Source organism: Rousettus aegyptiacus, unplaced genomic scaffold (assembly GCF_014176215.1).
Source record: "Rousettus aegyptiacus isolate mRouAeg1 unplaced genomic scaffold, mRouAeg1.p scaffold_m13_p_3, whole genome shotgun sequence".
Taxonomy (NCBI): Eukaryota; Metazoa; Chordata; class Mammalia; order Chiroptera; family Pteropodidae; genus Rousettus; species Rousettus aegyptiacus.
Genome location: NW_023416306.1, coordinates 146,454,678 through 146,480,565, shown reverse-complemented (window position 1 = coordinate 146,480,565; position 25,888 = coordinate 146,454,678). Strand labels below are relative to the sequence as shown.

The window sequence follows — 25,888 nt, the reverse complement described above, 5'->3', positions numbered from 1 at the left end:
GCAGAGAGATTTATTAGAATCTTGAAGCAGGGATAGCTAGCCTTTCAACTACATATGGTACCAACCCATTCATTCTCCGGATCTCCCTGTACCACCACTCTTTACCCCAAACACCGCCAGTTTAAAAATCACTAACTTCCGAGAGCCATGTTATAGGTAGAAGTATATATACCTTCTCTCTCAAGTGTGCTCGTATAGAAAAAGTATTGAGAACTGCTGGAGGCTTAAGGTAGCTGTAGAGAGACTCCCTGATCCAGAATTTCATTATGATTAAATAGTAGGTTTATTAAACACAGATATTCTAGTGTCTAGAAGTTATTCTCAGAAGTTATTTCTTCTCCATTGATCTCTTTAAAATTTTCCACTTAACTTTGTAATTTTAAAAAGAAAAAATATACACGAAGGTCTAATTTTTATCCCAGAGTAGGACAATTTTCCTGTTGTTGCAGGTTATAATCTAATAATATATTCCATTACTATGTTTATGTTTTAAAATCTGGAACCAAATATAGAGACAATGAAAATCAACTGTATGTGAAATCATCTTAGTACCTTTTATAGTTGTTAATCATTATCCCTTGGGATTATAGCCCTATTAAAGTGGATAGGGAGGCAGGTACGAAGTATTATGAGCTTTTTTTAGAGCTAAACTGAGGTTCAGAAGCTATAACTGAAGTTCGCAAAGCTAAAAACAACAGAACCGAGATCAGAAATGGTAAAATTCACAGTCCAGGATTCTTTCATCTTCCTTATATTACCTACGCAGAGAAATCAAGATTTTTTTTTCAGCATAAGGGATCTAAAATATTATATGCATCTATTTCAAGTTTTTATTAATTAATCACCAAAGGCTGAAAATATTACTGTAAAAGTATGACATGCAAGCATGTCCACAGCCTATCTTAATAGGCATATTATACCTATAGAGTCTCAACCACATTATTAGTTTATCAATTAGTGCACCTAAGATTAGCCATTATTAAGGATACAAGCTGGTTAGAATGTTTAGATAATTCCAACAGACAGCTTAGTAGTTTTATAAATGTTAAAAATATTAGTTTAACTGGAAAAATTTTACACAATTTTTTTTTGTGCTCTGATTGATAAAGATTTTCTTTTTGACATAAGTGAGACATTTGCTTAAAGAGATTAATGGTTAGAACTATCATATGATCCTGCAATTCTACTTCCGGGCATATATCCAAGGGAAATTAAATCACTATCTGGAAGAAATATCTGCATACCCATGTTCGCTGCAGTATTATTTATAATAGTCAAGACATGGAAACAACCTAAGTGTCCATCAATGGAATAATAAAAAGAATATAGTATGTACGTACATATGTATGTATGTATGTATGTATGTATGCATGTATCTATCTATCTATCTATAGATATATACACGTGGCAACATTATTCAGCCATAAGGAAGGAAATTCTGACATTTGTGACAACATAGACCTGAAGGCATTATGCTAAAAGCAATAAGGCAGACAGAGAAAGACAAATACTGCATGATTTCACTTATATGTGGAATATTTAAAAAATGAATTCACAGAAACAGAGAACGGTCTGGTTTTCAGAGCATGGAGAGGTTGGAGGTGAGGGAAAGAGTTAAAGGTGGTCTAAAGGTATAAAATTCCAGTTAAATGATAAGTAAGTTCTAGAGATATAATTTACAGCATGGTGACTATAGTTAACAATACTGTATTGTATATTTGAAAGTTTCTAAGAGAATAAATCTTAAAAATTCTCATCATATGGAAAAAATCTGTAGCTACGTGAGGTAGTGGACTGAACTAAACATTGTAAAAATCTTTTCACAATATACATATATCAAATCATTATGTTGTATACTTTAAATTAATACAATATTATATGTTAATTATATCTCAATAAAACTGGGAAAAAATTTGATCAACCAGATTCGAACACTGAATTACCTTTTTATTATCTCTATGTGAAACAGTAATTCAAAATTGTTGCCATATATGGATTATTCAAATTTTAAAATGCAGGGAAAACAGGTATTATAAAGTGCTTTAGGCAATTAATTTAAAAAATGTCATGTTTCTTCTTTCTGGATTGTATGAGTTTGTAGTATTTGTCAACTTTTAAAAATTTATCAAGAGTGAACTCTAAAAGGTATTAAAATTAAATAAAACTTTTTAATAAAAAAAATAAAAAGAATTTAATAGTTCCTAGATAACACCAAGACCAGTCGAAACAATTTGACTTCTAACAGTACTCTCTGAAGCAAAAACAAAACAAAGAGCTTTGACCCCGATATAAAACTTGTTGTTTTTAGGGAGCAACAAAATCACACAATCATCCAAATGCAAACCCTACAAGTGACATGTGTTTGCAAAACGAAATATCAGTCTCTCAATATTCACACTTCCCTATGAACTACTTCTACTTCCCTCAAAGACTCCATGCTTTCTTGCCTCCCTTTTCACATGTGCCCACTAACAAAATTCTTCTACCACATCTCTACCTGGCTGACTCCTACTCATACTTTGAATTTTAGCTTAAAAATCACTTCTTCCAGAAGAATCTCTGATATATATTAGCTTTGTGCTTCAAAGTACTATCAAACTTACCCACATCACAACATATTTTAATTGTTCTTCAGTTGTCAGCCTTTCCCCCTAGCCTGCCCCTGACAGGGAAGTCACTATGCTCATTTCCTTTATGTAGTCCAACATGGTGCCTGGCCAGGAAGTGTTTTTTATTAAATTACTTTTCTTTTAAGGCTGCCTCCATGTAAGGAAGCAAAATAAAACTCTTTGACCAAAAGGTTTATAAAATGAGGGATGGAGAGAAGGTAAACATCCAGTTTAGGTAACTGAATATAGCAAATGGCAGTCTATCTAAACGTGTACTTAAATTAGGCACCTCTACGGCATTAAATTTTATCACATTTGCGAACACTATTTTTTATTAGTAATTACTTTCATTTAAAAGAAAGTTTTCCAATTAGATTTATCAAATTGAGTAACTCAATTCAATTTACTACATATTTATTAAGACAGTGGGAAAAAGACAAGAAGGAAGTACAAAATAACCAAAGCAGTTTAACAGCTAATCTGAATAAATGTTCAATTTTTAGAATGAAAAAAACAGTGGAGAATTGAGTTTAAATGGTTGAGGTTCTCTATTGCTAAATCATCTATTTAAGATTATTTATATCAACTACAAAAGCATTTCAGAAGCTGGTCATCATACATAGCCTACAACAGTCTCTCTCTCTCTCTCCATTTATTTATTTATTTATTTATTTATTTATTTATTTATTTAATGACAATTAAAAGATAACTCAAACCATTAAATACCAAGATCCCCATTCTGAATGATAAGGAACCTATTTGGAAGAATCAAGCCTATTATATATAGTTAGTTTAGATCTAGGAAACATCTTGTGATATAGAAAAATGAACTGACATTTTATCAACAACTTTAGATGACAAAGATTATTATTATTTTTAACTAGAAGCATAATTTTTAATATTTTGTTTCACTTAACCAAATTATTTACTACAAAGGATATGGTTTCATATACAGACATAAAGTAATGAAGAAGAAATATAGAACTCAATCTATAACAAGGTATGATTTAGCTTTGAAATGATCAGATGTGCATACTAATTCCTGTACTGGTGACAGATTTGAACAGAATCACTAAATTCTACCTGCAGGCACATCATGTCAAGTGTGTATGAACAATAATTTCATGACGGTGGCGCCAAGGGAAATATCTCAAGATTCTTTGTACAAGTCAGAACAATAACAGATGTAGGTAATTTATGGCTAACTAAAAGATTAATGTCAAAGAACTTATTAAAATTCAGTCTGTTTCTTCTAATTCTAGAAATAGATTAGTTTCTCCAAAAGGTAAGTACATAGATAATGTATATAAACAGAATCAGAAGTGGTTGGTAACTATACTTTTCTAAGCTCAAACATAAATCTCTTCCTTCTTTTAGCTACAAGATTAGCATCTAAATTATTTTAGTTATGATGAGTTCTGCAAGCATATCGAAAATAATCATGAGTTTAATTAATTAAAGGTGTCCAAAAGGCACAGTTTAATTCGCTAGCATGAAGAAAAATATATGTTTTTATACAATACCTGTAGTGATAAAGGAAAGATCTATTTAATTAAAATTCTAATTCTGTGCTACCACGATGAAACGACTTCTTTAATCGAGGACTATAAATACCATTGATAACTTTTCAGTACTGGAAATTATGTTGAAAGGTCTGGAAAAAGTTATAAAATAGCAGGAGAAAAGAGGGTAGAGCTAATAAAATTAGTCATTTTATTTAGTTTCTAGACATTCAGGAGCTTCTGTGCTTTTAATCATTTTTTGCTAGGTAGGGTGTTTTGCATGTTTTTACTGGGAAGGATGTAGACTGGAGGTAGGCAGAAGTGAATGTACTAACCAGAGTTCTGTTATTTATAAGATGTATGATCCTGGATAAATCACTTAATATCTATTAGGCCTTAGATTCCACACAAATAAAAGAAGGATGATTTCTAGAATCTGCTGAATTGCAACATTAAGAAATTCTGAATGTTTCAAATTCAAGCCATTTTTTAATCTTCATATCCTGTATATACAAAATGTACAAAGAAGGATTAAAAATCAAATAAACCGAATTACTAGTTGTTACATATAGACAGGGCCAAACTGTGTATACTAAATATGGTACGTCCAGCGAGGCTAACTTTTCACTTTTCTGTTGACTGACTACCACCCAAAAAGCTGCCTCTCCTTAGAAACAGGGAAACATACAACCTTGCCCTTTTCTGGCTACACAGTTCCATAATCAAAGAAGCTTGAAGCTGAATTAATTCCACAAAACAAAAAAGTTAGCAGCTGCGAGCCTAACAAAGTTGTTTTTCCTGTATCTTCCTAACCTTAACACCTAATCCGTTGGTACCAGCTATAAACTATACAGATCAATGGAAGATGTAATCTCAAAACTAAAGCCCAGCTAGGTTCTAGATTAAGAGGTTCACTTTAAAATTTGAAGTGAGTTATAAAGAAAAGAATACGATGATATATATAGAACAAAGCTTCTAAATCATCCTAATGAAGACAAAACTCATGTCACAAGATAATACTTTAAATCCATATAGGACCTTTTATGTGGTAACTTAAAGCATTTTATAGAAATTACCCAATTAACTTTCCTGACACTTAACAGTGTCAAAAATTAGCTGATATTTTCCAAAGGAGGCAAAAAGAAACAAAGGAACCAAAGTTACTTACTTCGCCAATGACACAACTCCCTATTCCACATTTAGTGTTTTAATTTGTGAAAAAAGGTGCTCAGCCCCATGAAAAATTAGATTAACTAAAACACTTCAGCCTTTTGAAAAATGTTTGACTTCTCACGAGATGTGAATGCAGTGACAGTATATCATTTTGCTTAGCATTTCACCTAATAGCTTAGTTCAGTATCTTCCACACTGTTGGCACTCAATGTATATTAGCTCAATGAATAAAGGCTATGAATGATAGCTATCAGGTACTGTGCTAAGTGCATTACACATATTATTGCATTCAATCCTACCAACAACTCAGAGGTAAATTATTATTTCTCATTTTACTGATGAGGAAACTAAGGCCTAGGGGTTAAGTAACTTGCCGAAGATTACAAAATGATAAAGTCGGCATATTAACAAAGGTAGCGCAACTTCAACCTTTTTTAAAGATCATCACTATAGAAAGAACAATAGACCAGCAGTAAGACACTCTATTTTCTATTCCTTCTACCACCAAATCCTAGTTGAGAAGGGAAATTTCTTGCTCATCTTCATATCTCTTATAATGCCTAGGATATTACTTGAGCCACATTGTCATCAAATGTTTCTTGAATAAAATTTAAAACTCTGTAAACAAATTAGGCTTCATTGTCCTCAATTATAAAATGAAGATAAAGGTACTTGCATAGTCTGCTTTCGTGGTTCCCCAACTGTGGTCCCTGGACCTGGAAACTTTGTCTGAAATGCAAATTCTCAGGCCCTACCCGGACCTACTGAATCCTAAACTAGCATTTGAACAATCCTTCCCGGTGATTCCCATGCATGCTGAAGTTTGAGAATCCCGGGTCTACCTTACTTATAGTATAATTAGAAAATCAAATGAGTTCAATAATGTGGAAGCACACGAAAAATAACTGGTTATGTAGCAGTTCAACCCAGAGATCTGACAGCTGCATAGGCTTCTTACCTGACCAGTGTCCAGTGGAGACACCAGTTCTGTCTGTGCAGGTCTCACTTACAGGTCTAAATACAGTTTCCCATCCACCAGTAGCATAGCGCCAATTCTGAGATTCCAAGATAAGTGTTCGCTGGGTGCCATATGCAATCATGAAGCAGTAGACCACATGATGGAGTTGACAGCCATAGCCACAGCCTTTGTTGATATTACACACTAGCTTCTTGGCTTTGCTGCAGTCCTTGGGATTCTGTTAGGGAAGAAGAGAAACAAAAGTGAAGATAAGCTGTACAGAGGGGCCAACTTCTTTTTAAAGGTGACAAGGGCGAAAATTATGTAATAAGTCAGGACTGATCCAGTACGTTTTATAAAGCAGAGAATCCAGCTTTAAAGATCGAATTTCAGAGAATTCATTGAAAAATTTATGCACCTACTTAGGGAGATGGCAGTGAAAAAGAGCAGTTACTTTGGAAATATTACTAAACAAATGTGAAATTAAGCAGTTACATTTAAAAGAATTCTCTTTTCACTTCTCTATCAGAACATTCAAGTCTGATCACCTCCGAACTCAAAGTTGCTTACACTGAGATCTTTATGAAGGAAGTAGAATTGTTCATTTTCCCAGCTGTACTTCAGCATTCTGAGCTTACTTTCCTTGATGAAACTCAAATCACCTTAAAGGAAAAATTACAATTTACCTCTTAATTCCATCTATATCTAGAGTTCTACATGTCACGAACAAAATCATTACGGAAGTAAAGCTACCACATAAAAGGATATCTGAGTTCACTAATTATAAAATTTCAGTCATGGGACTTTTTAAAAGACTCAATCTTGATGATAGCTACTAGTAATTTTAAAATATATTGTAGAACATGTTCTAAATTAGAAACAAAAGCCAGGACACTGAGGTTATATATTAGCTGTCTTCAGAATGTGATATGTCAGTTTTTAATCAGGAGATTTATTTTCCTGTTTGTATACTTTACTAGAAGATGAACAGCAAGTTGTTAAAACACTTAATATTATCTACCTGTGGGTGCAATGGGATTAGCTAATGTGAGAATTTCTTTTTTTTTTCCATTGTAAAGTTTCAATTCTGCTGTGATTCATATGTGCTGCTGTTAAATATCCCTAGGCATCTTAGTTCTTCAAATAAAAATTTGTTTTGACAAGGACTCCTTAGCCTGAGTTTTTCAAGCTGTTTTGTCTGCAAGGGAAGAGAAAGAATGGGTGCCTTCAGGAACAGAATCTTCTCTCCTACACAGCAAGAAGCAAGGCAAACCAATTCTCGATCTATATAAGCCTTGAATAAAACTGTCACCAAACAACAAATCTACCACCATTTCCTAGGGATATTATGTTCTGTCAAGTAGAGACTTAGAAACAAAAGCTAGGACACTGAGGTTATAAAATGATTCTGAAGGAAAAGCTGAGAGGGGAAAACGCAACACAGTTACTTTCAGAAGAGGTTATCTTTCAAGATTTAAATATGCTACTGCAGGCTGGCCTTTTTAGATCAAAGCAGAACCTATACCATCAAGAGCCTTTTGAAGAGTCAGACCCCTATAAATCCAAGAGACAAGATAAAACTCAGAAAGATTTGGTCAAGAGTTTCCCCAATCAAGCTGCCAATTCTTTTCACTTGAGACTGAACTCATAGCAGATTCCTACGACAATAAGCAGTCTCACTCTGGTTGTTATAGTCACAAAGGATTTGAGAAGGACAGAGGGGTATGATGTTGTGTGGTACAGGGAGACTCATATTATTTACTTTCTGTACACTATTATACAAGGATCTTGGGGATAAATAACATTTTCAAACAGATCCAAAGCTATATTATTCATTCAATAGTTTATCAAGAAAGCAAATAAAGAACAGTGACATTTGTTCAGATTTTTCATGCTTTGTAAGAAATACAGCACATTATTTAATATCTCTAAAATTCATATAAATGAAAAAGCAAATGTCCTTCATATATTTTTCAATAAAATTTTCTTTTAGAACAGTTTTTTGATGCACAGAACTACTGGAAAGATAGTACAGAGATCCAATATACCTCACATCTAGCTTCCATTGTTATTATATCTTACATTAGTCTTCATATTTTTTAAGGAAAAAAGTGAGGGAACAGAATAATTAAAACATCTGACCTTTGGTTTTGAAACCACAGGTTTTTTTTTTTTAATTATTATTTAAAAGAAGACTCACTTCTGTATTTAAGAAAAACATATCTGTGTTTCTTATGAGTTTAATTAAAACTGAATGCTTCAAGCACAAGAACTAAGGCCTAAGAGAAATAAGAGGAAAATTTATGAAATGAAGCTTAATGCATGATTCTTAGTGTGCCTTAAAACAAGCTGAAGATAGATTATCTTAAACCTTTGTTAAGTCACAGGTAACATGGAGAAAAGGGGCGGGGAGAAGTCCATTATGTTTGGTTCTAAAATGAGAAGTGTCTACACATACAAGGTAACCAATGAAAGACTTCAAGGAAGAGAGCAGTAAGACAAGGTACAATTTTCTGGAATTCAGGTTCTGTTCCCAATCAACTGTGTCATTTTGCTTCAATTGGTGAATTTAAAATTGTAACAAAAATTACCTCCCTCCACAACCTCTCCTGGCTAACCCATCCTTCCTTCTTGGTATATGCTGAAAGCTAATTCAAACATATCTCATTTATCCTCATAATCTCGAGAGACATTATTTTACACTGGATAAATGCAATAGCTTTTGTATTTAGTGCTAAAAAGTGGCTCAATCACGGGCCCTTATAAGCTAAGTATTATGTAATATTTTTACAATTACAATTCTGTAGCAAAGCTATCACCATAGTATTTATGAATCAAGAAATTAAGACTTAAGATAAAACAGAGTTTTTTGTATTCAGTTTTTTCTTCAGTTTTTTTTTTTTTTTTTAATAAACACTATCTGAAACTGTCGGTTTCCAAGAATGACCTATCTCAACAGAACTGAAAGCTATATTTGCTCTCACTGTCCTATAAATTAACATTGGAAAGTATATTCAAATCAATATGTCTCTAAGATGGCATATTAAAAGAAGTGGTATCTCTTAAACCTAAATGATTAACTAAAGGCACCATCATAATTCTCAAATATTTTAGTCTTTTACTTTGGTTAAAATATGAAAAGTTATTGTTGGAATATTTCAAGTTAGGAAGAGAGCTTAATTTCTACTTTTGAATTTTGAGTTGACTAGTAAACCACAGTCATTATTATATTACCCAGGCTCAGCTAGAATTTAGAAGATTCTACTGCCTTAGTATATTAGTAGTAATTGTGAATTAATGATGCAATATTACAAAATAGTACTGATTACATGGCTTTTAAATTAAATCACAGATAGAGCCTTTTACCATGACAATTTAGATTTTCCATACACACAAAGATGCTTCAGAGGAAAAATTTCCAGCCACAATATAATTTCCCTCAGATTTCTGCCAGAGTTACTATAGACCAAAACATTGCAGGGGTGGGGGGAGGGGGCGGGGAGCCTAAATTTACAACAACAAAAACATTTAGTCAATACAAACTGGACATAATATCTCTAGGCATCTATTAGTTCAATTGAATTACATGTACAGGGATAATAGTAATGTCAAGTCCATAGTCACAAAATAAATTAATTGGCAAGCCAGAATTTAGAATCATTGCCAAGACCAATGTCAAGGAGCTTTTTCCCTATGTGTTCTTTTCATCGTTTTATGGTTTCATACCTTACATTTAAGTATTAAAAATCTGAGCCTTGGGGAATCTCCTAGCCCCTCTCTAACAACAGTCCTTCTACAGGGAAGAGTTGAGCCATATAGCTCCTAATTTCCAATAAAGAAAGGCCAGTAAAAACCAAAGGAATGAGCCAGGTAGGCTAAGCTTTACTGTGCTCTTTGTCTGTTCTAATCACAAGATTAAACAGTTTTTCATGCGTTTAAAAAGATTCGTGACATCAAGTGTGTTGGTAATGAAGAAAAGATTTATTAATAGTACGTTGAAAACATTTTTGTATTGGAAACAGTCTGATATTATTTCTCTAAAATTATTTTCAAAACCAAAGCAGAAAAGGTAATGAAGCAAATAAGAAAACTGAAGTACTACATAGAGGCAATTAAAATGAAGACTCTGGGCATAGTTAATAATCATGAAAGAGAAAGTTAAAAAAAATTCTCAGTTTTAAAAGCCAAGAACGGAAATTATTGTCTTTTAACATATTAAAGAAGAATATTTTCATATCAAAGCTAAGATAGTATCAAGGTGTTTTTTTCCATTCCTCTAGCAAAGAACAATCTGTTGCAAGTAGTCAGGATGACACAATAGCTGAGACACAAGTAGCTACTAAGAGGTTCAGGAAATCAATTTCCATTTGGTATTTGATAAAACTTTGAGTGTGGAAACTTAATAGAGAAAAGATATCAAGATATATAGTTTACAGGCTGTTATCCTGACAGATTAAAGTACAGACAGTTACAGCACAGTTATATTAAAGGAAAGTTTATCTTGGTGAGTAAAGCAACAATTGGCTTACTTTAAATTTAAATGTATTTTTAAAACTTGTTCTTTGCCTACAAATCTCTATTGAATATTTTAAAGCCATTCAAAAAAGAGATGGAAACTCTACAAGTTCAGCAGAATGAAACAAATAAATGTGGTGCATGTCTTCCACTGAGGGCCTGTGAGACAGTATTCTGTCATCTCTCAGTACTCCAGGTGATCTCTAAAAAATCTCTACCTCAGGTTCAAGAGATGTGTGCACCAGAGCAACCTTGGTAATATTTTCTGCTACTATAAAGGTCACAAAGGAAAGGCAGAGAAAAATTGAGATGCGTCCAAGTCCAATTCTCTCATTCAAGACTCATGCAAACAAAACTCCCTTCAAGGCTAGAAAAGAAAAGTTAAGTTACCTGAGGAGCTAGATTCTGCCAATCTCCTACATAAATGCACGGATCTTCTCTAGCAACTTAAATTTTTCTCCATAAGTTTGTAGCCTGATACCCAAGTCTCAGAACCAGCTTAACTGGTCAGGTTAAAAACAGCATGCTTATAAAATTGAGGTTGAATTTTAGAAAGGTCCTCCACTATCATTTTACTTAACAGGATCTACCAAGCTCTCTTTCCTCAAAACCAAAATACAGGATGATATATGGCAGGTACTCTTAAAAAAAGCGGGGGGTGGGGTGGCGGGGTGGGGGGAGGGATAAGGGAGAAAGGGTGAGGAGAAAAAAGTATGGAAAAGGTGGGAAGAGGGAAGGAGAAGAAGGGAGGATAGGAGGAAGAGTAAAGAGGAAGGGAGGGCAGGGAAAGAGGAAGAGGGGAGAAGGGGGAAAGAAGAAGAAAAGTGAAAGGAAGCTCCAAAATGGCTAGCCCTATCTTACATAGGATCCAAAGGTGAAGCAGACAGCACACACAAAAGAGAAACCAGTGGTTGAAACTTTGTTTTGTTTCATTTTAAATAAAAGAATAACTTTCCCTGTTTTGCCAATTCTTCCGGTCTGCAAAATACCATTCTTTGGGGGTATTTATAGGCACTTATACTTTAGCCTACTCACTAGCTTTCCAATCAAACCATCAACAACAGTTAAACCAGAGGTCAAACCTTGCTACCTCTTCTCTCAGAGGTTTTGTTCTATTTCTCCATGCTGCTAGCCATGCACTGCGAAATCACTGTTAACTGGGCATAAATTTCTTTGGAATCCCCCGTTCTTTCTTTTTATTATTATTAAAAACAACAAAAACAGAAACTAACACCCTCTTAAAACCACCTTTCTCACTGCTTCAGTTTAACAGTACTCTAAACAATTCATGCTATTTTTTTTACCTTTCAAAATCTTCAACACTGTTTTTGCTACTTATTTTTATATAATTTAAGACCTATGATAAATTATAAAAACAGTACAGAGAGTTACCATGTACCTTCCACACAGTTTTCCTTAATGAGGGCATTTTACTTAACCACAGTGCATTATCTAACATCAAGAAATGAACATTACACAATGTTAACTAAAATATAGACATTATTTGAATTTAACCAGTTTTTCCATGCTTTTTTTTTTTTGGTATAGTATTATCAAATTTTATAACATGTATAGACTCATGTAACATCTACAACAATCAGGATACAAACTATTACATTAAAATAAAGAAATTTTCTTACACTACCTCCATTAGAGTTACAGCCTTCCAGAAACTTTAATCCCTGGCAAACCCTGACCTGTTCTCCATGACAATAACTTAATCAGTTTGAGAATGTTATTAATAGAATTTAGCCTTCTGAAAAAGGCTTTTTTAGCATTCAGCATAATGTTCTTGAGATCCATTCAACTTATTGTATCAATAGTTCATTCCTTTATATTACTGAGCAGTATCCTATTCGTGTATTGTATCACAGTATATTCAGCTGAAGGACATTTGGGTTGTTTTCAGGTATGATTATTACAAATTAAGTTGCTATGCATGTGAGTTTACAATTTTTGTGTGGACATGAGCTTTCTTTTCTCTAGGATAAAAATACAGGAGTATAACTGCTGAATCACATGGTTAAAAGTATATTTAACTTTATAGCAAATTGCCAAACTATTTCCCAGAATGGCTGTACTGTTTTATAAGAGTATGAGAGCTGGTTGCTCCACATCCTTCATATTTTTAATGTTAGCCATTTCGATAGGCATGTAGTGGTATCTCAACATGCTTTTAAGTTGCATTTCCCTAATAGTTAATGATTTTGAACATTTTATCATGTGCATATTTGTCATCCATATATCCTCTTTGGTAAAGTTGTCTTTTCAAAACTTTTGCTCGTTTTCTAACTGGATTGTTTCTTACTGTAGGGATCAGAAAGTTCTTAATACATTCTGGATATACGACCTCTGTTGGATATGTGATTTGCAAAGATTTTCTCTCCTAGTCTATGGTTTGTCTTTTTTCCCTATTAAACACATCAAAAGTTTTTAATTTTGATAACAAAGCACAATTTACTGATTTTTTTCTTTTATGAATCATTCTTTTGGAATCATGTTTAAGAACTTTTAGTATAAGTCATAAAGATTTATTCCAACATTTTCCTCTAAAAGTTTTACATGTCACATTTACTTTATCTGTCAGATTTATTATTCATTTTGATTTAATTTTACATAAAGTGTGAGGTTTAGGTCAAGTTTCAATTTTTGCCTACGAGATGTTCAATTATTTCAGCACCATTTATTGAAAAAGACTATGCTTCCTCCATTTAATTGCTTTTGAATCTTTCTCAATTGCCCACTCATAAGTAATATATACTCAAAAGAGCTGAAAACTGATACTCAAACAAATGTATGTAGAAGAAGCATGTCTCTAGTAGTGCTATTCTCAAATAGCAAAAGGTGGAAACAGCCCAAATGTCCATCAACAAATCAATGGGTGAAATAGTTGGTATACACATACAGTGGAATATTATTCAGCCATAAAGGGGAATAAAGTATTAAAATATACTACCACATGGATTAAATTAGAAAACATTATGCTAAGTGAAAGAAGCCAGACAGAAAAGGTCACATAGGTCACATATTATATAATTCCATTTATATGAAATATTCAGAATAGGTAAATCCACAGAGAATACAGATTGGTGGTTTCCAGGAACTCAGGCAGGTAGAATGAGGTAATGGAGAACAACTACCTAATGTGTATGAGGTTTTCTTTTCTTTTGAATTGATAAAGTTGCACAGCCTCAGGAATGCACTAAGTACCACTGAATTGTTCACTTTAAGATGGTTAGTTTTATGTTATATAAATTTCACCTCAATGAAAAAACAAGTTAGCATACCTATGTGGTTCTACTTAGAACTCTATTCTGTTCCACTTATATACATGTCTACCACTCCTCTAATACCATATACTATCTAAATTACAACAGCTGTAATTGTCTTAAAATTAGATAGTGTGATTCCTCCAACTTTATTCTTCTTTTTCAAAACTGTGTTAGGTATTTTAGTTCCTTTTCAGTTGCCAATTTTGTTGATCTTTTCAAAGAACCAGCTCTTAGTTTCATTGATCTTTTCTATTGTTTCTTAAATTTCTATTTCACTTATTTCCACTCTAATCCTTAATTGCTTTATTCTTTCTCTTTACTTTGGGTTCTGTTCTTCTTTTTCTAGTTCCTTTAGGTGTAATGTTAGATGGTTTATTTGGAATTTTTTTGTTTCTTGAGGTAGGCCTACATAACTTATGAATGGCCTTCTTTTAATTGCTTTTTTGCCGCATTCTATAAATTTTGAGAAGTTGCATTTTCATTTTCATTTGTCTCAAGGTAATTTTTGATTTCTTGTTTGATTTCTTCTCTGATCTATTTGTTGTTTAGTCTCCATATATTTGTATTCTGCACTTTTTGTATAAAATATTATATAAATGCCTATTAAGTCAATCTGGTCTAATGTGCCACTTAAGGCCATTACTTCCTTATTAATTTTCTGTCTGAATGATCTATCAAATAGGAAGTTTTCACTTTTTCCTTCAAACTCTCACTCATGTGGGACTCCAAAGATACAAACATAAAAAATTCTGTTACCACCACATAGGTTCCTGAGGCTGTTTACTTTTTTTTATTCAATCTTTATTCTCTCTGTTGTCAGACTGAATAATTTCTATTTATCTAACTTCAAAGGCACTGATTCTTTCCTCTGTCATAGCTGTTCTACTATGAGCCAATTTTTTTCTTAGGTTATGGTATTTTTCAGTTCCAAAATTTCCATTCGATTTTTCTTTATATCATCAATTTCTCTACTGAGACTTTTTCTTTCTTTTCTTTCATTTATTTCCAGTATGTAATTGCTTCACTGGAACACTTTTTTATAGCTTCTTTAAAATCCTTGTCAGGTAATTCTAACATCTATTCCATCTCAGTGAGGTGTCTGCTGATTATCTTTTGGTTGAATTAAGATTTTCCTGGTATGTTGATGAGTATTATGAGTTGAGATTCTCCTTTCTATTTCAGTAGGCAGTCAAACCATGTAGACTCTTAGCTCACTTGTATGGGCTGTGGCTCAAATGTCCATTTAATCATTAAAGCCTTTTCAGTGTTATTTTGCTCTGCCCTATTTGTGAGCTACCCAGAGGCTAGTCTGAAGCCCAGGTGGTACATTATACCAGAGTGCAGTTCTCAAACCTTTTTCTATATTGATTCTGATCAGTTCACGCATAGCATGTTCAGAGGTCAGCCTGGGATTTCAAACACAGATTTTAATTCCCTCTTTTTCTCTAATTCCCTCTTTTTACTAACGCTACTTCTACTCTAGTTAGAAGAATGGAAAGTGCCACATTATTGCAGTGTGGCAATGGTGGTAGACGAGGCTTTGTCCAAAGTTTCTGCTGTTCTCACACCAGTCAGAAGAGGTGGAGCTGCCCTCATTATTGCAGGGCAGAGGTGCAACTTTTTCATGATGTTTTCCTAGAGTAGGGTTGATATAATGAAAAAAAAAAATTTCCAGCTTCATTCACTGGTATTTCTACGATTCCCCAGCATCCCCAACTGGGATACACAGGAGGCAAAACAAACAAGTGAACAAACAAAACATAGGAATTCACTCTGTATAGGATTTCTTTTGGTTGTAATTAGCAGGAAGGATAGGGTATAATATGTTTACATCTTATCCAGAAACAGAAGCCTATATTTTAAGCCCAAAGTATTTTCAAACATTCAATGCACATTGAACTACATCTATAATGTTACTTACTTATTGACAAACTAATGATTTTGTGTTTCCAGTGCCATTTGCTTACATAAATTCCTTTTAAAAATGATAAATTAACTTTTATTTCAATTTTAAAAGGAACTATGGTTATACCAATAGAGGAATAAAAGGTATAGTAATTATGGGTAAAATAAGAAATATTTGAGAGAAAACAGTAACAATTAATGGTAAAAATAATGACGTGGCTCTATCCATTTAGATATAGTCAGTGACTCCCTACTGCTCTATAGTGAAATCTCTAGGTGCTTCTTTTTCTATCTACATCTTAATCTTTCTGGCTGTTAGAGCCTCCTGTGATAGCATAATCCAAATACACCAGCAGAACTTTCCCATAGAGTAAAAGAGAAGAAAATTATGAACTAACCCTTTATTTTCTCCTTACCTCCAACATACATGAAATCAAAGTAAAAAGAAAACTGATTATATTAGCACAGATGCGTCAAAACTCCTCTTAAAATCTAAAATCAAACTTCGGGAAAGATTTTTAAAAAAGGAACTAAATTTGTGGTTTATTGAACATTATGCTAACAGTAAATTATATCATACTAATAATTAAGGTGAATAACTATTAAGAGACTACTGCAAAATGACAGCCATATTGGAAATGAAGATGTCTATACTTGCATATAACATCATAATCTATGTAGAAAATCTGACAGACTCAAAAAAGCTACTAGAACTAATATGTGAGTTTAGCAAACTTGCAGGATACAACATCAGCATACAAAAATCGGGTTTTTCTTACGTTGCGGTAGTTTCCTTGTGCTATTTTGTTGAGTTGTTTTTATTATGAAAAGAAGGTGAATTTTGTCAAATGCTTTTTATGCATCAATTGAGATGATTGTGTGTTTTTTTCCCTTTATATTACTGATGTGGTATATTACATTGATCGATAATGAGTCAGGAATATAATCATCAAAACAAAGAATTTTAGGTATTTAAAAAATTTGTGTGTGTGTGAGTGTGTGTATGTATAATTCAGAGATCCTCTGAAAATGTTACTAGACTTTAAGCTTCCTGAGGGCAGAGAGCATCCCGTGTCTGTTTGATTCACCATTAGTTTTTACTAATTTTTAAAAAATTACCTTTAATAAATTAAAACTTTTTTTTACTTCCTACTGCCACATTTGTCCTTCGTCAGCATCTAGTAGAGCAATCCCCTCTTTCATGAAATGAAAGCTACCGGTGCCAGCAGATAGCAACACAAAAACCAAATAGACTATGTAAGTGGAAACAGAAGATGGAGAAGCTATATTCTCTCTGCCAAAACAAGACCAGGAACAGATTATGATACTGATCACAAACTATTTATATCAAACATTAGGGTAAAGCCAAAGAAGATCATTAAAAGAAATCAGAGTGCAAAAATATAATGTAAGTCACATTCCTGATGGATTTAAAGTCCACATAAAGAAACAGATTTGCACTCTTAAACATAACTGAATGAGAACAAGAAGAACTGTGGACTAACTCTAGAACTATTATTAGGGAAGAATGAGAAAAGTCAATGCCAAGTGTAAAAAGGAAAGAAAAACTGAGAGATGACAAAAGAAATGTTAAAATTTGTTAAAAACAGGTGAAAGACAAAGGTAGGGGTGAAAAAAGACAGGTTAGAATCCTGTATATAGTTTTCAACCATTATCATGTAGAGATAAAGAGAACTATTACAATAGCCAATGTGAGGAGATAAAACAACAAAAAAGGAAAAACAAGATATCTCTATCAGAAGATGCAAAAAATAAAAGGGAAATTCAAATCCAGTTTAGGTATGCTGAATGACCAACAAGGAAACACATTATCTAACTAGAAGAAAATAAAAGGAGGGTGGAAACAGTGCAGTAAAAATCTATACAGAAGAGACAAAAGGATACCTTTGAAGATTTCTATGAGGAAGAACTTGTAATTCTGCAGAGCAAAGTGAAAGTTATCCTGAAAGTATTGGAAAGAAACAAATCACCAAGAGTAGATGGCATACCATTAGAATTACTTCGTTGCAGCGACTTGAATATGTCAAAATCATAACAAGAAAGTGTCAACAAATATGAAAAACAAGACAATGTCCTATAGGCTGGAAACGGTCCATATACATCCCAATCTTTGAGAAAGGAAATGTCAACCAGTGCAGTAACTACAGAACCATTGCTCTAATTTCCCAGACAGGTAAAGTGATGCTCTGGGTGATGAAACAAAGGCTTCTACCTCACATGAAATAAGAAATGCCAGATATTGAAGTTGGATTCAGATAAGGAAGAGGCACTTGAGATCTAACTCTGAGCATTTGCTGGATATTGGAGCACTCCAAAGAATTTCAGAAGAAGGACAGTCTATATTTTCACAGACTACTGCAAAGCCTTTGACTGTGTCAATCATGGAAAACTATGGGTTCTTCTGAAAGAAATGGGTATGCCTTAGCACTTGATAGTCCTGATGCCTAACCCATATTGGGGAAAGGAAGTCATTGTCAGGATAGTATATGGAAGGACAGAATGGTTTCCTAGGGCAAAGGTGTCAGACAAGAGTGCATTTTATCTCTCCCAATGTTTACTCTGTATGCAAAATATATGTGAAAAATAGGATTAGACTCTGGTGAAGGAGAACTAAAACTTGGTGGAATATCAACATCAAGATATGCATCTTACTGGCAAAAAGTAGCGATGATTCGAAACAACTTCTGATGAAAATAAAAGAATAAAGTGCCAAAGCAGGACTGCATATGAACATCAAGAAGACAAAAATCATGAGTACAAAAAATATACAACTTTAACATAGACAATGAAGACACTAAAATTGTTAAAAATGTTTTTGCTTCCCTTGATTCAGTCATCAATTCAAATGGAGATGGCAGCCAAGAAATCAAGAGAAGGCTGACACTTGGAAGAGCAGCAATGGAAGAATTAGGAAAGATGACCAAGAGCAAAGATGTGATTAGAGACCAAGGCTAAGATAATCCACATCTTTGTGTTCCCAGTTACTATGTACAGATGTGGAAGTTGGATAGTGAAGAAGGTTGATAGGAAAAAAAAATGAGTCATCAGAAATATGGTGTCAGAGGAGAACTCTGCAGATACCTTGGACTGCCAGAAAGACAAACACGTGAGTACTGGAGCAAATTAAGCCTGAAATACTGTTGGAGGCAAAAATGAGAAAACTAAACCTCTCCTACTTGGAGCACATCATGAGAAGGAAGGCAGGGTTCTTTGGAAAAGACAATAATTCTGGGGAAAATGGAAGCAGCAAGAAAAGAGGAAAACCAAATACGAGATGGATTGTCTCCATAAAAGAAGCCACAGCATGAGTCTACAGAAACTTGAGTAGGGTGGTTGGGGACAGGTCATTGTGGACATCACTCATTCATGGGGTTGCCAGAAGTTGGAGCTGACTTTGCCACCATATCCACTTATCACTCCTTGTTCTTTCCTTATTGAACCTGTTTACATATTTGATATTGGGGAAGTATTCTTTTTTAGTATTCTCTTTGGTCTTAGTTCTCAGAAACTGTTTGCTTTTTTCTATTTGATCTTGTCCCAGGCTAAAATTTTCTTTCAAACAGGGAAAGGTCCTGAAATTCTCTCCTTACTCCAGCTATTTTAAATATTTAATAAATATCTTAATATAGCCAAGGTAATGACTATTCCTAATGAGTTACAGTTATTACCACCTCTGGCTTTATTTTGGTTCTCATCCCTGTTGGGCAGAAATACAACTGCTGTCCCAATCACTCGGTAGAACACACTTCACAACTCTGAGAACACTTTATGTTTGGTTTGATCTCACTGTCAGTACACTAGCAGATAAATAGTTTCTAGTTATATTCTGGTCCTCAATCTATTTCAAAGAACTTATCCTATCCAAGAAAAATAGGGTCAGACATATCCTCTGTTGGAGTGGAGGGTTTCTCCACAATCTAAAATACATGTTTAATAGCCTCGACAATGCATTAATAGTGTGACTTAGACACTTTCCATCCCAAAGACCATCCATACAGGAAAAGAGAAATTTGCTATTTCTACAACTAATCTGTTATTTTTAAATTAAAAAAAAACTCTATCCTCATTTAAAAAGTAAAATACTTGTTCTCCATTTTCATATTTTTTAGTTTTCTCTCAAAAAAAAGGAAAATTATTAATCTACCAATTTCCAGTAAAAGTCCTATTCAAAACATAAACAAAACACAGCCCCCAAAACAAAGGAAATTTTTTATTATTGCTATTTTTTATCTTTTTATTTATTTTATTTAGATTTCACCTGAAATGAGCTCAATTTTGCTTAAAATGTCAACTTTGGAGCTACGTTAGAAAAAAAAAAATCACCCTGTACTAGAAGACAATTTCAAGTTAAACTGGAAATAATCTACATCCCCTAACTAGGAGCTTTCCACCATAGCTGCCAACTTCCAACTTTACCAAACAAGTAAAGAAACTAAGTCATTGTGATTTCATTGTGCTTACTTAATATGAGCTGATTAGAATTTAGTATGAGCTGGTTAGAAACTACGAAGTGAATTCTACTTTATGTTCCCATGACTATTTTGTAACTACCAATTTGTACTTCTTAATCCCTTCAACTTTTTCGCCCATCCCTGATTTTCCCTCTCTTCTGGCAATCACTAGTTTGTTCTCTGTATCTATGAGTCTGTTTTTGTTTTGTTTGTTCATTTGTTTTGTTCCTTAGATTAAACAAATAAGTGACATCATATGGTATTTTTTTCAGTCTGACTTATTTCACTAAGCATAATAACCTCTAGGTCCTTCCATGTTGTTGTAAATAGCAAGATTTCACTTTTTTATGGATAATATTCCATTGTATTATATACCACTACTTCTTTACCCATTCATCTGTTGGTGGGCACTTAGGTTGCTTCCATACCTTGGCTATTGTAAATAGCACTGCAGTGAACATAGGGGTGCATATATCTTTTCGAATTAGTATTTTGCTTTTCTTTGAATAAATTGCTGAGTCATAAGGTGATTCTATTTTTAATTTTTTTGTGGAATCTCCAAACTGTTTTCCATAGTAGCTATACCAATGTGCAGTCCCACCAACAATGCATGAAGGTTCCCTTTTCTCCATATCCTGGCCAACACTTGCCATTTTTTGATTTATTAATGATAGCCATTCTGACAGAAGTCAGGTGATATCTTATTGCAGTTTTAATTCATATTTCTCTGATAATTAGTGACTCTGAGTATCTTTTCACATGTATGTATTGGCCATCTGTATGTCTTCTTTGGAGAAATACCTATTTGGGTCCTTTGTCCATTTTTTTTTAAATTGGATTATTTGCTTTTTTGGTGTTGAGTTGTATGAGTTCTTCATAAATTTTAGAAATTAACTCTTAATCAGACGTATCATTGGCAAATATCTTCTATTCAGTAGGTTGTCTTTTCATTTTGGATGGTTCCCTTTGCTGTGCAAAAACTTTTAGTTTGACGTAGTCTCATTTGTTTATCTTTTCTTTTGTTTCCCTTGCCTGAGGAGATATATCAAAAAAAAATATTACAAGAGCAATGTCAGAGAGTCTGCTATCTTTGTGTTCTTCTAGTGTCGTGGTTTCAGGTCTTACATTCAAGTCTTTAATCCATTTTGAGTTTATTCTTGTATATGGTGTAAGAAGGTGGTCCAGTTTCATCTTTTTTTGTATATATCTGTCCAGTTTTCCCAAAACTATTGAAAAGACTGTCTTTACCCCACTGTATATTCTTGCCTTCTTTGTCATAGATTAAACGACCATATAGGTGTGGATTTATTTCTGGGCTCTCTACTCTGTTCCATTGGTCTATGTGTCTATTTTTATGTCAGTACCATGCTATTTTGATTACCATAGCCTTGTAGTATAGTTTGATATCAGGTAGCATGATACCTCCAACTTTTTTCTTCTTTCTGAAGGTTGTCATGGCTATTTGAGGTCTTTTATGGTTCCACATAAATTTTAGGATTATTTTTTCTAGTTATGTGAAAAATGCCGTTGGTTTTTTGATAGGGATTGAACTTAATCTATAGTTTGCTTGGGGTAGTATGGACATTCTAATGATGTTGATTCTTCCTATCCATGAGTACAGTATATGTTTACATTTATTTGTATCTTCTTCAGTTTTGTTCTTCAATGACATAATTTTCTGAGTACAGGTCTTTTACCTCCTTGGATAAACTTTTATTCCCGGGTATTTTTATTTTTTCAATGCAATTGTAAATGGCATTATTTTCTTAGCTTCTCTTTCTGATAGACATTATATCTTAAACAAATCAGAAGGTTATTTTTTAAAAAAATAGTTGTTGATTATGATGAGAACCGATACATGAATAAAAAAAAATCTAGTAAAATTGAAAATGTTTTCAACTACCCAAACCAATCATTGAAAGTAAATTATAAAGTTTGAATTATTTATCAGGAATAACATAAGTCTCCCAAACAGGTTTTAAATTTTAAAAACATTTGCTTTTATTGTACCTTTTCCTTAATATTCCCTACTTAGATACAAATTATCATCTTTTATATAACTGTTGGCTGATGGGCTAAACAAGGAGAGCCTTCTAAAATCTCTACTAATAAGTTATATAAACTGCTTATTTTTATTTTGAATACAGGTATCAGAGGTCAAAGACTTTTTTCTTTATCTCAGTTTTTAGCTTTAATAGAACAAGAGAAATCAGCACATAGAGGATCAGATTTGTCCAATTAAAGCCAAGAGAGAAAAGGAAACTGAAGCAGGTAGCAGGTGCTTGTTACAATGTGAGGGACTGAACTATGACAAAATCATAGTTTAAATATAATTTTTGTTGGGTGAAAATTTAATGAATTTGAGGAAATGGAAGAAACTCAAAAACCATAGCTATTTCCATTTTAAATGAGGATGATAGTTCTGCACCACCAGCTGTTTATAGTTCATTGAATGAGTTTCTAGTTGATAGGAGATAATTACCTCTTCCCTACAGGAGGCAAGTGTTTCTCATTCTGCAGACATCTCTGATAAATGGACATGGGAGTATGAGACCAAGACAGCGTGCCAAGTTCAGTTTGGTTTTTAATGATCTCTTTAAACGGTAGATTTTCTACTTTTACCTATTTAAGAAAATGTGTGCCTTAAAATATACAGAATCAATTTACCGGCTATTATTTTGCTTTTATAAGACACCTTACTCTTAAAAGAAAAGCAGAGTGATTGTACATAGAAAGTATACCATCAATAGTATTAGAAAGGGATAGACATGGTCATTTCAAGTTTTTGAGTGTCGAAGACTTCTACTTACTAATTCGTTGTTTTTCCCTAAAGGCTATTCTACCTTTAAGTTCCTTATCCCTTATCAGTTAATGATGCTTCCATTATTGTAATCATTTCAGGCCTTTCACCTACTTGGAAAGGCCTATCAATTCTATTTTCACACTCTCAAATTTGTCTCTTAATTTCTAATGCAAACTGCCACATACCTCGATATTTCTCACCTGCCATATGGTCCTCAAATCCTAAATGATCTCCTTATTTCCAGTCTCTTCCAAATGCTAACACAGTTCAACCAAATTACTACTCTCAGATTAATATCACTAAAGTACCACTCTCATCATGCCACTCTTAGGTGTAAAAAACTTTCAGAAGTAGGCTGTAACTCTAAAATAGAAAAACCTTATAGCAGATGAAGCAAAAAAAACAAAATTCAAAAGTAAATCAATTCTAGCCTTATAAATATGTAAGATTGGGTATGCATATTAATAATTAGAAGAGAACACGAAAAAATGAAGAGAATAAATTTACAAGGGCCTGGGGCTTGTAGTTTACCCTTGATTTATATTTCCTATATGTTGCATAATGATTTCTATCCAATAAATAAAATATTTTAGTAACTACTTACTGTTTATACACCATAAAGCTTAACCTGCACCCAAGGACCTCTGCAATCTGGCTCCAAACCTATCTCTTTCCAGCTTATTTTCTATCCCTCCTTTCACATAATGCAAAACTCCAGACAAACCAAAATATCCCATTTCTCATTGGGTTCCTATATTGTTCTTTCCCAACTATGGACTATTACTCACATCATATGCTCCAGCCAGTGTGCTCTTCTCTTCTATGTGTCTAAATCCCACCTAATTATTCTTTATAGCTCAGTTCAAATAATACCTTTTCCACAAAGCTATCCCTGATGTCTCCTTCCTCCAATGAGCATTTCATCTGTATCTCTTATATAAAGCGTTGCACTTTTTATTTGTATTTTAGTCATGAGCATGTGTGTGTGTGTGAAGTAGCTCCCTTTAGGACAAGGGCCTTGTTTTAGCCATCTTAGTATTACACTCAAGGCATAAATAACATAGTCTCTCTAAATCAATATGTAAAATGAGTGAGTAAAAACTCTCAAAAAGAAAGGGCTAACAAGACTAAAAACCAACAGTAACTCTTTTAGTTTTATTATGATTTTCTTTCTTTTTTCACTCAAACTTAGTTCTTAACCAAACATTACCTGAAGATATGTTATTCTCCGCTGGACCAGCTCTGTCAGATCTTTGGCCTCCTTTTCCCGCCAATCACCTGCTCCATCTGTTTGGCTGAGGTAGTATAGATCTGTCATTATAGACCTATGAAAGGAAACAACACTGGAAGTCTTACTTATTTGTACTTCATCACAGGATTACACAATCATAAGAAGAGAGTCAAATTCTTCATAAAGATCGATGCTCACACTGATGTTTACACTCACCTTTTACTTTCTATCAAGGCCGTGAAATTCAATAATTAGTCTCTAACACCCAAGATTCGTTCCTATTGTAAATTTTTACTGTTGAGAAAAACCTACCTTTCCCCCCACCCTAGGTGAGTCAGGTATACTTATTCCCCAACACAAAGCACTACAGAGACGAGGGTAAAATAAATACCCATGGCATAAATAAATAAATAAATAAATAAATAAATAAATAAATAATAATAATGGTAGATTAAGATAAAGGAGAGAAATATGTTGGAGTCATTTTTGAATATTACCTTCTATTCTCTCTCTTGTCAATTCCTGTCCCCTATTAAATTTTCTCTTTATACTTTAAGACTGAGTGGTTGGGAAAAGATCAGAGAAAATTTTTGTAAAAGGCCAGGTAGTAGATATTTTAGGCTTTGTGGGCCTCTGTTGCCTTTATAGTAGTAAAACTGCCATAGACAATACATAAATGAATTCGTGTATGTGTGTTTAAATAAAACTTTATTCACAAAAACAAGCTATGAGCCAGATTTGGCCCTTGGGCCATACTTTGACAATTCTTGGTCTAAACTAATAAAATGATTGTTAAGATACTTTCCCACTTTTGTGTGAAATCAGTAATTTCAATTACAACACAGTACATTTCCTACAAAGTAAACTAAAATACCCAGTACACTAAGAAGATAAATTTTAGGCTGCTGCAGAAAGTTTTATTTATATTGCATTAAATAAAAGCCATGACTTTCATTTAGTAATAAAGAAAAATAACAACCCCTACCAATCTACTAGCAAACATTTAGTCAATTTCTGACCACATATCACCACTGGCACCAATGACCACTAAGCCATCAACTGAGCCACCATCTTTTCTCACCTGAATTATTATAGTGACCTCTGAATAGGTCTACACCCTGCTTCGACCATTGCCTACCTCTACAGTCTATTCTCAATACTATAGTCATAACCTGTTTAAAGGTCAGTCAGATAACTTTACCCCTTTGCTCTTAACATTGAATGGTCTCTTCATCTCACTCAGTCAAACTCAAAGTTATTACTTTGACCTACAAAGCCCCAAATACTTGGCCCTCTATTACCTCTTTGATTTCATCTCCTACTATTATCTTCCTTGCTTACTCTACTTCAGCCACACAGCCTTGTCACTAACCCCTGAACATGCCAGGCATGTTCCTACTTCAAGATGTTTGCATTTGATCCTTCTTCTTTTGGAATGCTCATTTCTC

The 25,888-nt window shown here is 33.6% G+C and overlaps 1 protein-coding gene across 11 annotated transcripts in view; it reads right to left on the bottom strand.

The window, feature by feature from the left end:
• The window catches only part of FUT8 (fucosyltransferase 8), a 265,395-nt gene that overhangs the window by 39,096 nt on the left and 200,411 nt on the right, over positions 1 to 25,888 (bottom strand). For all 11 annotated transcript variants that reach the window (XM_036217863.1, XM_036217871.1, XM_016131252.2 and 8 more), the window contains 2 exons: positions 24,420 to 24,534; positions 6,243 to 6,480 (listed from right to left, as the gene is read on the bottom strand). In XM_036217863.1, coding sequence (XP_036073756.1) covers positions 6,243 to 6,480; positions 24,420 to 24,534 — 353 coding nt within the window. The remainder of the gene's footprint in view (positions 1 to 6,242; positions 6,481 to 24,419; positions 24,535 to 25,888) is intronic.